Consider the following 15,780-nt stretch of genomic DNA (forward strand, 5'->3'; position numbering starts at 1 on the left):
CACGTCCACAAACACACCTACAGCCCCCACACAGAGCAAAAATGGGTGCTAGAGGTATAGCTTAGTGGTAGAGAACTGCCTTGCATGTGCAAGACACTGGGTTCAAGCCCTAGGGTCACAAAATAACACATTAAAAAAAAAAGCAAAAAAGCATAAAAATTCAGTTTTATAATATTCTACAACAAATCATGCCTTACATCAGACATGGCACACACTTTTTTTTTTTTTTTTTTTTTTTTTGGTTTATCGAGACAGGGTTTCTCTGCGTAGCTTTGCGCCTTTCCTGGAGTTCACTTGGTAGCGGCACACACTTTTAACCTAGGCAGAAGCTGGAGGATCTCTGTAAATTCCAGATCAGTCTGGTCGACACAGCAAGTTCCAAGGCAAGAGACTTGTGTCTTAAATAAAATTTATGAAACAAAACAAACCTCAAGCCTACGCATTCGAAGGAAGCTAGGGGTGTGTGGCTCAGTAGCAGAGCATGGTAAGTGTGTGGGAGGCTCCTGGTTAGATCTTAGCACATTAATCCCAGTGTCTTAGACCTTCTCTTTGGGGAGACAAAACTACATACTATGCCTCCAAATGCACTACGTGTGTGCACCACAGTGTATTGACCCAGCCCCTGACTGATTAACTGATGGGTATTCTGATTGTTTGCTTTTTGATTGTGATACTGCAATATGGTGGTTCTCAGCCTCCCTAATATTGCAACCCTCATGTTGTGGTGACCCCCCCCAACCATAAAATTATTCTGTTGCTACTTCATAACTGTAATTTTGCTGATGTTATAAATCATAATGTAAATACCTGATATGCAGGCTATCTGATAGTGACCTCTGTGAAAGGGGTCATGACCCCCAGGTTGAGAACTGCTGCTAATGATTTTCTTTTAAATTAAAAAATATTTTGGTGGTGGCACATGCCTTTAATCCCAGGACTCAGGAGGCAGAAGCAGTCAGATCACTGTGAGTTCAAGACCAGCCTGGTCAACAGAGTGAGTTACAGGACAGCCAAAGCTACACAGAGAAACTGTCTTGAAAAAAAAAAATCCCCCCTAAAATAAAACCAAACCAAAAAACAAATATTGTGTATGTGTGCACATGCCACAGTGTGTGTGTGGAGGTCAGAGAATAACTTTCAGGAGTCGGTTCTCTCCTTCCACTGTGGGGGTCCAGGGGACCAAGCTGGTCACCAGGCCTGCCTGCAAGAGACTTAAGACCCAGAAGACCAAGAACCACGGCTCTAAGAAGCAGGGGCTGTCACGCCATCACTCTGTGGCACCTGACACACACACATGCGATACACGCCTGTAATTCTGTGATTCTGGTACTGCGCTTGGAGTCGGGTACACCTGCTGGGTCTTTTAAGGTACTGAGAGCAGTTTCATCACCAAGGAAGGGCACAGAGGACAGACAGCACTGGAGTGGAGATGATCAGTCTACACTGTCCCTGCACTTGGACCTCGACACTCATCAGCCCTGAGGAGTCCCCTCGTTACCTTCACAGGCTGATCCTGGGCCGCATCTGTGTCGCTGCCTTTCTCTTTCTTCTTCTTCTGTTTCTTCTTCTTCTTCTTGGCTCCAGTGTCATTGGCTGGACTCAAGCCACTGAAAGACAAAGTAAAAAGAACACCGGATGCTTTAAACCACAGACAAAAGGCTCTTCTGTAGAGCAGACCTTCCTAACCAAGCTGCTGGCTTCAGAAGCAGACTGGAGAATCCAGCTCCCAGAAGGGGCGTTTGGAGGACACTAGCAAGCACAGCTCAGCTCCCCCTCCACGCCCACCCTTCAGCTCCCAAGGGAGGAGACAATGTGCAATGCATGAACTATTTATTTTAAAGAGCCTTTTCTGTTCTTGCATTCATTCATTCATTCATTCACTCATTCACTCACTCGCTCACTGAAACAGGGTCTCAAGCAGCCAAGCTGATCTCCATCAATGACTTTGGATGATCCTCCTGCTTTCACCTCCAGAATACTGAGGTTACAGGTACTCCACCCACCTCATTTATGGGGTTCAAACCCAAAGCTTCTTGCATGTAAAGAAAGCTTTCTACCAACTGAACTACTGAACTACATTCCCAGTCTTTTCCTTTTCTTTTCTCTTTTTTTTTTTTTCTTTTTTTTTTTTTTTTTGGAGACAAAGTCTTGCTATGTAACCTTGGCTAACCTGATACTCAGTTTGTTATCTCAGGCTGGCCTCAAACTTATGGCAATCTTCCTGCCTCAGCCTCCCGAGAGCTGGGATGACAGTTATGAGTCACTACATCCTTTTTTGGGAGGTGGAGGAATGTGTACTTATTTCTTTAGATTGTCAGCCTGCGCTAAAGACATGTGTCAACACTGTGTTGGTACCAACACCACTTCCTTATGGCTCTAAATTAAAAAGGACAGCCAAAGGACAGTAGCAGTCTTTTGGGAATTCTTTGCCCCGACTTCTCCAAGTGGTATGTTCACTGGGTTTCCCCAACTGGACCCAGCACACAAGACAGTATGGAAAGGAGAGCGGGATGAAGAACAGAAGCGTCTGACATTACTGCAGTCCACGCCCAAAAGGGTCAATAAAGAGAAGTGCCTGAACTAGACATTAGGCAGCAAGATTGAGTGGTCACCGATGGCAAACCAGAACTAGGAGTGATGGGAAAATCCAACCACAGCAGTCTCATGCAGCTACTTTCGCCACGGGCAGATGAAAACTCTGTGTAGAAGCAGTAAAGGGACTCCCTCATGCTGTCTTCCCTTAGTAAGACACGCAAAACCGTCTTCTACCTGCATTAAGATGTCAGTCAGGCCAGGCATGGTGTCGCATAACTGCTACTAGAGCACCTGGGAGGCTCAGTGGGGACGACGTAAAGAGACATGGTGGTGCGCATCTTTAATCCCAACATGCAGGAGGCAGAACTTTGTGAGTTCAAGGCTAGCCTGACCTACACAGTAAGTTCCAGGCCAGCAAGGGCTACACTGTAAAACCTCATCTGAAAAAAGACATGGTGGCTCCGAGTCCCAGGCCAGTCTGGAGGAGAACACAGAGCTGTAGGCTAGCCGGAGTTACAGTGAAAGATACTGCTTTAAAAAAATTTTTTTTTTTTAATTTAAAAAAGGAAACAGATCCTTCAGGGTTTCAAAGTACCGTGTGGTTATTTGAATATTAATGCAATTGATAAATGCTATCAGTAGTATCAAGTATACATATATAAAGAGAAAGCAACCTGTAATCACACACTTCCGTTTCTTGGGCTAAGGCTGTAGCTCAGTGGCAGAGTGCTTGCCTAGCATGCTCTAGACAACAGGTTTTATCCCCAGTCCTGGAAGGAAAAAAGGGTGGGGGTGGATCTGGTAGAAATACACTGTCATCTCTTTATATGTGGAGTCTCCAGATTTACGTCCTCTTATTCCATGGACAGGGGATTTAGGAGACGGTAGAAGGATTATAAAGCCAGAAGTCAAGGCTGGCAGCTCTCTCCCTCAGACAAGCATATGGTCATCACGTCTGGACACAAACACATCTAATGAGTATTCTGTTAATGAGACACAGAAGGCACAGCACAGAGGGGACCAAGGACATTCAGAGATGGAAAGGCAAACTCCTTACAACCAGGTGCTCAGTCAATCTTCCGAGGCCAAAAAAATAGGAGCCACAGTTACCCACGAACCCAGATAACTTCCTCTTTTATTTATTTATTTAGGTTTTTTGAGACAGAGCTTCTCTGTGAAGCGTTAGAACCTTTCCTGGAACTCAATCTGTAGCCCAGGCTGGCCTCGAACTCACAGAGATCTACCTGCCTCTGCCTGCCTAGTGCTGTGATTAAAGGCATGCGCCACCACCACTCAGCTCTGTCTCTCTCTCTCTCTCTTTAATGTGCATTGGTGTTTTGCCTGCATGTGTAGTTATCTATGTGAGGGTGTCAGATCTTGAAGTTACAGACAGTCGTGAGCTGCCGTGTAGGTGCTGGGAATTGAACCTGAGTCCTCTTGAAGAGCAGCCAGTATTCTTAACGGCTGAGCCATCTCTCCAGCTCCTAGATAACTGCCTCTTAATAGTTCACTTGTTATCCTATGTAATCCCATTCAGAGCCTGTCACCACTTTGCAGTCTTTTTATTTCAGAGATACTCTCTTTTCAGTCTCTGGATTATGTGTAGTGTTGAAAAGTTAAATAAAATCCAGTTAATGTGCTTTATTCATGTCGTTTACAGAGTGAATGATCAGGGCCCTGTGTATGAATTCCCACACAAATCTTATGTTTGTCTGTGTAGCTGGTCTTGAACTTGGAGATCTGCCCACCTCTGCCACCTGAGTGCTAGGATTAAAAAGGTATGCACACCACCACCACCACCCGGCTCATACGAATCACTTTTATACTTCTGTGAAAAAAGAACCAAAAGGTGAAGGTGAAGAAATGCTGCATCCAGGTGTGGTGGGTCGTTTTTTTGGGAAACAGAGGCAAGATCATCGCCACAAAGTCAAGGCCACCCTGGTCTAGATGGGGAGTCCCAGGCCAGCCAAGGCTACACATCAAGACTAGGTCTCAAACCCACAAACAACTATAAAAAGAAACTGCTGCATGTTAGTTAACCAATTGGATATTTACTAAACACAATTTTACATGGCAATAAATGGCCACCTTTCGGCTTTGTAAGTCTTCACAAAGTGTGCAAAATCGCTACAGAATGTCTTCCTTGGCTGAGCATGGTCACAGGAGCCATGGCACGAGCCTACGGCCGAGTACCTGGGAGGGAGAGGCAGGAAGGTCATTCCAAGTTTGTGGCCATCTTGGTCTACAGAACGAGTTCCAAGCCAGCCAGGACTACACAGTGAAACTGTCAAAGAAAGAAAGTTGGTCAGTCAGTCTACCTTCCCACGCCTCTTCAGAAGAGAGCTGTGGGCACTGTCCCCACCTGACCCCACTTCTGCAGAGAGAGCACAGGCTGCACTCTGGTTCTGTTTTTGGTGGTAAGCTGGTCTGTTTTGTGTTGAGACAAAGTTGTAGACCAGGCTGGCCTTCAACTCAAAGAGATCCTCCTGCCTCTACTTCCCAAGTGCTAGGACAAACGGCATGCAACACCACATCTGCCTTTATGTTTGTTTGTTTGTTCTTGGTTTTTTTGAGACAGGGTTTCTTGGTGCAGCTTTAGATGTCCTGGAACTCACTTTGAAGACCAGGCTGACTTTGAACTCACAGAAATCTGCTAGCCTCTGCCTCCCAAGTGTTAGATTAAAAACATGCAACACCACTGCCCAGATGGCTTTATGTTTTAATTTTATAACTAATCCTACTGAGGTACTGGGCCACAACTATGAGAACACATGAAGTTGCCATAGTCTTATAGACAAAAAGCCCAAAAGAGGGAGACAACTGAATCAGAGGAGACACCTAGGAGTCCAGTACCATGAACTTTCAAGACAATTATAATAACTTAATCATTCATAAGACACCAAGCTCAAAGGCCTTGAGAACACACACACCTGCTGGAGGAAGCTAAGTGAGGCAGTGTAGTATCACTGCTTAGGAAGATGAGTAAGACTGCTTGAACCCAGGAGTTTGGAGGCCAGGATCTTGGTTGAGTATTACAGGGCATGCCAGGATTCAGTTTTAAACTGATACAGAAATCTTTTATAAATACAAGACAGAGACTGACCAGAGGTACACACTTACTACAGCAAACAAAGCTTATCTTGCTCCTTCCATTCCAAAATACCAAGCAGGGACTTGGGAGAAATCTGTCCTTGGGAAGTAGGGAATGTCTGCTATGGGAACTGAGATGGGTGTTCACACACACAATGGCTGCTGGTTGCTGGGTGGTGGTGGCCCACTCCCAGCACTCAGGAGGCAGAGGCAGGCGGATCTCTGAGTTCGAGGCCAGCCTGGTCTACAGAGTGAGTTCCAGGACAGCCAGGGCTACACAGAGAGACTCTGGGGATGTGGCTAGTATCAATAACTAACCTAGCAAAAATATAGGATGAATTGAGAGAATGGCAGATCCAAGACAGGGAAGAAAAGCAATTAGGAAATCTCATCTTCAAAGCTGTCAAATGGCTTCGTAAGGAAAAGGCACTGGAGTAGCAGCCAGGCAACCTGAATTCAACACCTGAGATTCATGTAAAGGTAGGAAGAGAACCAGCTCCACAACTGTCCTCTGGCCTACCCACCTACACACACACACAGTGGCATGTGTGAGATTGGGTCTTATACTGCAGCCCTGGCTAGTTTTGAACTCATGGTGATCCTCCTGCTTCAGCCACTAGACTACTAGGATTATAAGTGTGAACCATCACGCTCAACTAGAAATGTGTCATTTTTGTTTTTTTGAAACAGGGTTTCTCTGTGTCGTCCTAGCTGTCCTGGAACTCACTCTGTAGACCAGGCTGGCCTCCAACTCAGATCTGCCTGCCTCTGCCTCCGAGTGCTGGGATCAAAGGTGTGCACCACCACACCCCACAGGAATGTCATTTTTTAATGAAGGCCCTAAATGTTAAATTCAAGCACAGAAGAATTCTTATGGATGCTCTTGTACAAAATCAGGGCAGCAGGAGGAGATGGAAAATGAGCCTCCGTGCTTCTAAAATAGAACAGTGCCGGGTGTGTGTGGGTGGGTGGGAAGGGCAAGCTGACAGATGAGCAGGAGCACAGAACTTGCCGACAGCACGAAGGGTCCAGAACACAGGCCTCCTCTCCCTTACGGGATGACAAACACCCAAATGTGTGCGCCTGGGAACTAAAATCTTTTATCATGGGAGAGAAAGAGTAGAGGGACCCTCCAGCCTTGGGAGGAGTCTCCTAGCAATCTGCCGTAACCTGTTGGTCATCAACTAACCAACCAGTACCCAGGGACAAGCCACAAATCTCTAAAGAGGTAGAGCCTTTTCTCTCTGACATGTTTAAAGCCATCGTTCCCAACCTGTGGTTGCAACCTCTTGGGGTCACCTAAGACCATCAGAAAACACAGGTATTTCCATTATGATTCAGAACAGTATCGAAGTTACAGTTATGAAGGAGCAATGAAAAGTTTAAGGTTTGGGGGTCACCACAACATGAACTGTATTAAAGGTGGCAGCATCAGGAAGGTTGAGAACCATGCACTGGTTACAGTCTCACCCCCCATAAGGATGTATCTGAGAAGCCTCCAAAGCCAAGTTATTAACTGTCTTCTCACACTAGGCCCAGGAAGGAAGCTTTAGTGTGAAGAGCAGGTGTTAGAAGTAGCAAGGAGAGGCAGAGACGGAGGCACATGCCTGCAGTTCATGGAGACAATGGCAGGAAGATGGAGAGTCTCAGGTCAGTCTGAGGTAATGCTGAGGATGAGCCGCGTTTTACTCTGAAAGCCATCTTTTACTCCTCACTGACATCTGCTTTCAAATTATAATCCCCTAAAAACTGTACGTATAATTATTTACATAAAATGATGGGTTTCTTTCTTTGCCTCTCAACGATTTTAAAAATGTCCTGAGCAAAGGGGCCACACCACACAGCTGTTCCTCACAGCCCCTGCTGTTACACTGCACACACAGCTAGGATCGTTTTATGCTTGCCTGATGCTTTCTAGGCACAATGGACTAAAATAAAACTCAGAAAAGCTACAGCCCAAAAGAGGTCAGCGAAACATCTCTAGTGCTGTTTCCACAGGACAGCTGTGCCAACGTTCTGAGAAAGCAGTGAGGCTGTGCCCTTCTGTGCCTTGCTTGGGGTTTTCAATGACCGACTTCCTGGCTCCTGGCAGTGGCCCTCCTTAGGTCACGTCCTATTCCTAAGGTCAAGGCAGACAGCCACTGGCACTATTCAAATGGTACGTCCTGGCTGCCACACAGACTGCAGGTTTCGGAGAGCAAAGTTCAGAAGAAAAGTCATAACTTTTGGTCACTTATTTCCTTCTTTTGTTTTGTTTGCAATGGGGACTCACCATGGCTAACCTTGAACTCAAGATTCTCCTATGCCAGCTTCCTGTGTACCAGGGCATATGGCTTTATTTTCCTTCCTTCCTTTCTTAAATTTTATTTATTTATTTATTTTGACACAGGATATTTCTATATAGCCCTAGATGCCCTGGAACCCACTATGTAGACCAGGCTGGCCTCAAACTCACAGAGATCCGCCTGCTTCTGCCTCTCACATGCTGGTATTAAAGGCCTAGAGGACCATACCCAGTTTTTGTTTTGTTTTGCTTTGGTTTGGTTTGGTTTTTTGAGACAGGGTTTCTCTGTATAGCTTTGCGCCTTTCCTGGAACTCGATTTGTAGGCCAAGTTGGCCTTGAACTCACAGAGATCCACATGACTCTGCCTCCCGAGTGCTGGGATTAAAGGCCTATAGGTCCATACCCAGTTTTAATTTTTTAACTTTTATGTATGTGTGTATGTTTGTACATGGCGTGCGCCAGTGCTCTCAGAGATCAGAGGTGTCAGGCTCCCTGGAGCTAGAGTAACAAGCAGGTATAAGCCTCCTGCCATGCATGCTAGAACCCAACTCTGGTCCTCTGGTAGAGCAGGATGGGCTCTTGGCAGCTGAGCCATGACCCCAGCCCCCCATTCTCTCTGCCTCTGAAAGCTAGAAGCTAATTCTTGGGACTATAAAGTAAGTTTTCCCCAGAAAGGTACTGAAATAAATCCTGAACTCTAGTTCTAATTTCGACATCAGGAGAGCCTTTTGCAAGTGAAGTTACCCTTGGGGATGTGACACATTCACCAACGATCATCCTAGTACTCACAAAGCCCAGAGACAGACAGACAGAGGGACATTTACAAGGACACTCAGGAGGAAACCAGGTGGCAGGAGGCAGTATCAGCTGCATATTCTCTGTACTGCTGTGGCTGCTGGATCACAGGGTACTACACCCCAAACTCCACACATCCCACCAATGAGTTAGGTTGGGAGTTCGGGGAATAGATGGCTGCCAAGCCCGATGACCTGAGTTTGAACCCGGGATTCACATGGTGGAATGGAGAGAACTGACTTCCTTCAAGATGTCTGACATCCACTTGTATACTGTGGCACATGTGCACATATGCAAATAAATAAAATGTAATAAATTAAAAACAAGACCTGCTTGTGACTCCTAAATTCCTACTGCCACAGAGGCACCCGGAGGCTAAGGAAGGAGACTGGAGGCAGCAATTACAGAAGCCTGCTCTTACGGTCGGTCACCTTTGCCTTCTCTGGATGTTTGGAGGGATGAGTGAGCCAATTCCTGTCATGCAAGAGAGCTATTTTTGAGAGCTCACAAAGACTCTGATAGAAGTGACTAAAAGCTGGGCCAGTAGAAAACAAGGCTAACATGAGATAAACACTGAAATTCAACAGTTTGAGTCTGTGTGGTGCATTGTGACCTGGCAAGTCAAAGATCAAACCAAACGCTATTCCATATTCTATCCATGTCACTGAGGACGACCCTGGTCTATCAGCGAGAGTTTAAAGAGCCAGCCAGCTCCACTGCCACCCAACTCCCTGTCTGAGAAAATGCACACGTTGCTGAAGAGATCCAAAGAGAGGACTCTCGCTGCTACAGGATGCAGGAGCTGGGAGTGCTGCTCAGCGGTTGTGCCTCTCATGTGTAAGGTGCTGGGTCAGAATACAGAAGTCAATCCCAGAGGGGAAACACATGCAGTCACTTTCAAAGGGATCCTCTGAGTGTCGGAGGGCGAGGTGGAGGCTCACAACAAAAGCCCAACTGGCCTTCCTAAGTGAAACCAGAGATGCACGTAGGGTTTAGCACACACTAGCAGTAACAGCAGGCACTCAACTCCAGTCAACCTCCAGCTGCTCCAGTCAGCACACCAGACAGACTGTGTAAAGCAAGCACCGTCCTGGCAGGGCATTTCAGTTGTTAATTTTAGGTGCTTAGTATAGAGAACATAGTATTTCATGTGCTTTAAAGGGAACAATCACAAGGACACCTCTGAGGAATCAGAATGAGGCTTAAAAAGAAGAGCTTGGCCAGGCGGTGGTGGCGCACACCTTTAATCCCAGCACTTGGGAGGCAGAGCCAGGAGGATCTCTGTGAGTTCGAGGCCAGCCTAGTCTACAGAGCGAGATCCAGGAAAGGCGCAAAGCTACACAGAGAAACCCTGTCTCAACAGCCCCCCCCCAAAAAAAAACCAGTAGCGCTTGCTGAATTAGAAGTTGAGGCTCACGCCTGTAATTCCAGCCCTTGGGAGGCTAAGGCAGTGATCCTCTCACCAGAAGTCTAAAGCTAGCCTTGCTACAAACCGAAACACAAACAACAAACAAGCAAACAAGCAAAAAGAATGCGGGTGGCCAGGTGTGGTGGCGCAGGTCTCTAGTCCCAGCACCGGAAGGCAAAGGCAGGAAGATCTGAGTTTCGGACAGCCAGGGCTACACAGAGAATCCCTGTCTCAAAAAACCCGAACCACTGAATGAATGAATGAATGAATGAATGAATGAAAATAAAAAATGGAGGTGTAGGTAAATAGATGGCTTAGTGGATAAAGGTGCTTACAGCCAGGTCTGACTACCTACCTGAGTTTGATCCCCAAGACCCACAGAGACAACTGACCCACAAGCAGTCCTCTGGCCTCCACAAGCTCGTTATGCACACACAAAATGCACAAAAATAAAGAAATGCAGTAAATTTGTTTTTAAGTGGAGATTTGAGATTTTTTAAGAAAGAAGAGAAAAAGCTACAGCATCCTCCTCCCGCAGCCCGTTCCCTGAGCTCCAGAGAGAAAGGGTTAACTGGCAGCTTGGCAAAGCTGACAAAGTTTGGAGTGGGCATATTAGTCCAACAATGTGGGAGATCAGCGAAAGCAGTGTGCCATGGGCAGCAGTCTTCCTGAAATAGGCTTCATTTACTTTTAATTTCTTCGGCTCTCCAGTTTCTTCTCTTTGAAGCAGCTCTTGATTAGTTTCTTTTTAACTACCATTTAATTAGGAAATATAATTAGAATACTTATTTGATATCAGTGATGAGAGTTCTCTTCATTTTGCTTTGATCTAGTTTTGAAAAACCAAAAGCTGAAGAGTGGAATGAAGAAAGGGCTTCAGAACTAAAAAGATTTCTTCTTCCCAAGTGCTCGATGCAGTCCCAAGCCGACAAACAGCATGGATGGCATCATCCGTTTGTGACAAGAGCAAGACACAGCAAGGAAGGGAGCTGGGCGGAATCTCCCTTCTGTCCTAGCTACCTGACACAGCCTGGATCAGTCATCTCAGGAGACTGGATTGAGGAACTGCCTAGATCAGACTGGCCTGGGACGTGCCCTGCGGACACGGGAGCCCAGCCCACTGTGGGCAGCACCATCCCTAGGCAAGTGGTCCTGAGCTGTAGAAGGAAGGAAACTGAGCCCTAAGACATGGCCTAGCGATTACTAGTAGTGCTGGGCATGGTGCCGCACACCTGTCATCCCAGCCCTTGGGTGGCAGAGGCAGGTGGATCTCTGTGAGTTCAAGGATAGTCTGGTACAAGTCCCAGGCCTTCCAGAGCTACATAGTAAGATCCTGCATTTTAAAAAAGCACTAGCTGTTTTTCCAGAGGCCGCGAGTTTGGTTCTTAGCACCCATACTGGGTGACTCACAACCATCTGTAACTCCATGGGAACGGGTGTCCTCTTCTGGCTTCCACAGACACCAGCACACACACAACAGACACACAGACGTAAATACATGTGAAGACAGCAGAGGAGGAGGAGAAAACCAGCTAAGCACAAGTGTAGAAGTAAGCACGAAGAAGTGTTCCCCCACGGTTTCTGTCTTTGAGTTCCTACTGGAGTTCCTGTCCTGCCTTCCAACAATGGACTGCAGCCTGGAAGTGTAAGCCACATAACATGTACTGTGTGTACACACTACATACGTCCATACTACATAATATGTAGTGCAAGCTACATAAATCTTTCCTTGCCTAAATGCTTTTTGTTCAGAGTGTTTTTTTTGTGTGCGTGGTTTTTTGTTTGTTTGTTTTTGTTTTTTCAAGACAGGGTTTCTCTGTGTAGCTTTGGTGCCTATCCTGGATCTCGCTCTGTAGACCAGGCTGGCTTCACACAGATCTGCCTGGTTCTGCCTCCGGAGTGCTGGGATTAAAGGCATGCACCACCACCACCTGGCTACTTTTCTTCTTAAATTTCTTCATAGGAGACAATATCTCTAGTGTACCCACACACATACACACACCAATATGCAAAACAAATAAAAAGGGTTGGGTGGAGAGATGCCTCGGAGGTTAAGAGCACATTTACCAATACTGCAGGAGTTCAGTTCCCAGTTCAGCTGCTAGGATAAGACACTGAATAAAAAGCATTTAGGCGAGCAAAGATTTATGTAGCTTGCACTAATATACATATATATATATGTGTGTATATATATACACATATATGTAGTATTCACGTATGTAGTGTGTACACACAAGACATGTCATGTAGCTTACACTTCCAGGCTATAGTCCATTGTTGAGAGGCTCATAACCACACATAACTCCAGGTCCAGGGGATGTGAAGCCTTTTTAAGCTCTCCTCAGGTACCTGCACTCACATGCATATACACACAATTAAAGTTTTTAACTAAAATAAATAACTTAAAACAGGTAATGGGGGGCAAGAAATACTTCAAAAAGAAAAAAAAAAGGAACTTCCATAATAAACTAGAGGGTGGCTGGTTTCTGTAGGTATTTCACAAGATGTTGTAGGTCCGTGAGAAAAGTGCTAGCTGTGAAAGCTGATGACCGGAGTTCCATCCTCAGAACTCACGCAAAAAAACTGGATGTGGCAGCACACAGCTGTGATCTTAGCACTCCTAGGACAGGACTCAAGGCGGGAATAGGAGAATCATCTGGAAGCTTGGGAACCAGTTAACCAGAGTGTATGGCAAGGCCGAAACAACGAAAGCCCTGCCTTAACAAGACAGAAGGAGAGAACTGACTCCCCAGAACTGTCCTCCCTCTGACTTCCAAACACACACACACACACACACACACTCTGTAGTAAGACAAGATTTACTGTTAAAAATACATACAGAAGAAAAATTGGAGACTGGAGATGTGTCTGTATCTCAGAACTAAGAAAGTCCAGGCAGGAGAACTAGAAATTCAAGACCGTTCTCAATACAAAATGAGTTTGAGGGCAGCCTGGGCTACATGAGACCTTACACTGAGATAGGCCAGGCACTTTAACATTTGCCTTCATTCACCCAACACTCAGTAACACCTACTAAGCACCAGGCATCTCATCTCCAAGGACATAATTAATCCTTGTTCTCATGCACCTTAATAGCCCATGAGACAGAGACCTGGACACACTCAAGAAGTTATCAAACACATTATTTATTGCTATAGTAAAACTACAAAAAAAAAAAAGAAAAAAAACCTACAAAAATACAGCTTGTAAAAATGATGGAAGGCAAGCTGGGGAAAACCTGAAGAAAGAAAAGAGCTACCTTTAATGTTTCTCTCTAAATTCATAAACCACTGTAGATAAGAAAACTTTCCCAAGACCACAGCTGTTGATCTTGGGATCACAACCAGGCTTTCAAATCAGGTTTTAGCTTATTTTTGTAGACAGTCTCACTATGAAACCCACACTGGTTGGCTATATAGATAAGGCTGGCCTTGACCTCACAGAGAGCCACCTGTCTTTGCCTCCTGAGCGCTGGGATTAATAGGTTGCACCACCACATCCTGCTCAAAGCAGGTCTGAATGACTCCAAAGTCCATACTTTTCCCAGGGTGATGCTGCCTCTTTCCAAAACACTTTGCTCTGAACGTTAATGGAAAATTCAGATTCTAAATGTCAGAAGTAGACTCTTTCCTGAGTAGGCCCTTTGCTTTTTACCTGCCATCTCCAAACTAATTCATTTTCACAGACCCCCAGATTTGGTAAACTAATATAATTTGCTCATTCAAACATACCTGGTAACAGAACACCTTCCCGGGGGGAGGGGAGGAGGGAGGTCACTCCCAAAGATTTGGGGAAAGGGGAGCTAGTACTCTGTGGTACCATAACTAAAACAAAGAACTTCCTGGCAAACAGGATTTTCTTGGTTTTCATGCTTGTGGTTGAACACCAGGGCCTGCCGCATGGTAAGCACGAGCTCTATGGCTAGGCTACACCCCAGCTCAGGGCAAAGTGTTGCAAGCTGATTACAATTTTTCAGAGTACAAAACCTATTTAAAAAAAAAAAAGATTGGCAGTGATCAGGGCAACAGTTTAACAGAGAAAAAGAGTGCAGTTACAGATGAACAGAGGAAACATCATACTTTCACTTCTGAAATGACTTTCATATTCAGCCCTCTCATTTGATAGGGACTTTTTCTCAAGAGGCCTGTCCTGTCCCTTCTTCCAGCTCCTACTTCCTCTTTCTCAGCGATTCCATTCTTGGGAATAGCTGGCTTAAACAAGGCTGTTCCATGAGATCTGTTGTGAGTTACAGCAACAGAACACAGTCATAAAATCAAATTTGGCAAGCTTCCTTTTCTGCCACATTCTTGTGATTTTTTTTTTTCATGCTGGTAAAGAACAAGAAGCTAGATCTTTTTTAAATCCAAAACTCACCCCCAGGCAAACTGCTAATCATTTAATCCTTTGCTCAACCATCTCTAAGATAGAAGACTAAATGAGTGTATCCAAAGGTTATGACCTTTCACCTTTATCTTATTTTCACTGGGGGAAAGGGGGAAGTTAAGAGCTGCCGGTTACAGCTAATGACAAGCTGGCTATAACAAAGTCTGGCTTTAAAAAATCAGAATTTTATATATATATATATATATATGTGTGTGTGTGTGTGTGTGTGTGTGTGTGTGTGTGTGTGTGTATGTGTGTGTGTGTGTGTATACATATATATATGTATGTATGTATAGAGACAGACAGAGATAGATAGCTGGACAGATGGATGGACGGTGGGGGGGGTTAGCAGCAGACAAATAATGTGAACAAAAATATTCACTGTGACTGGCTTACAGATGTACTTATTTGGAAAAAACAACACTCAAATATCTGGCCCATTTCTTCTTCTCCAGTAACAAATGACAGCAATTACTTATAGTAAGAGCTACATGGTGGCCTGTAACAGTAGTCCCTATACCTGAGAGGCAGAGGCAAGAACATCATGCCGAGATTGGGGACAACCTGCTCTACATGGCAAGTCGCAGATCAGCCAGAACTACACATCGAGAACCTGTCTCAAAAACCAAAACACCCCGGAAAGACCCTAAAGTACAAGATGTGCAGTAGTATCCCACAAAGTACCACATATTCTCCAAGAAGCAACATCCGTTTGTTGAAGCTTTGAGCTACTTCACTAAGTTAACAAAGGTACAAGAAGAGTTACTCTAATAATACCTACGGATTATTTGAGTCAATAGACACTGAATAAGTCAAAACATTACCACATCGCTAGTAACACAGGATTTATAAGGTGAGTTTATATTTTGGAATTCTCTGGAAGTAGTATTTTACAACATAATTATATACATGGCTTGTATAGCCTGGTGAATTTCCTCATTGACCGTGAACTACAACGAAATGCTTTATTATTAGTTTATTGCTAGTCACGTTGTCCATACCCCTTTATAAGTAACGTTCCTCTGAACTGCAGTTTCTAGACTGCTCTGCGTTGTACTCTTGAGACCCACCGTTCAAAATGTTCTTTTTCCCCATCGTGCCCGAAGCACACGAATGGTACACTATACAGAACTTTTACATAATAAAAGTATTGCATGTCTCCGACCCTTAATATCTGAGCACCCACCCTGGTAAATGACAAAGACAAACACCAATCGCTAGGCAGGATCTCAGTGGCTTAGCCAATAAGAACATGGGGGTGGGGTTAGGCTAAGCTCCCGGTGA

At 45.1% G+C, this 15,780-nt stretch overlaps 1 protein-coding gene across 1 annotated transcript in view; it reads right to left on the bottom strand.

Moving 5' to 3' along the window:
- The window catches only part of Nmt1 (N-myristoyltransferase 1), a 40,666-nt gene that overhangs the window by 24,639 nt on the left and 247 nt on the right, over positions 1-15,780 (bottom strand). The window contains exon 2 of the mRNA XM_028882642.2: positions 1,499-1,607. Coding sequence (XP_028738475.1) covers positions 1,499-1,607 — 109 coding nt within the window. The remainder of the gene's footprint in view (positions 1-1,498; positions 1,608-15,780) is intronic.

This window comes from Peromyscus leucopus, chromosome 8b (assembly GCF_004664715.2).
Source record: "Peromyscus leucopus breed LL Stock chromosome 8b, UCI_PerLeu_2.1, whole genome shotgun sequence".
Taxonomy (NCBI): domain Eukaryota; kingdom Metazoa; phylum Chordata; class Mammalia; order Rodentia; family Cricetidae; genus Peromyscus; species Peromyscus leucopus.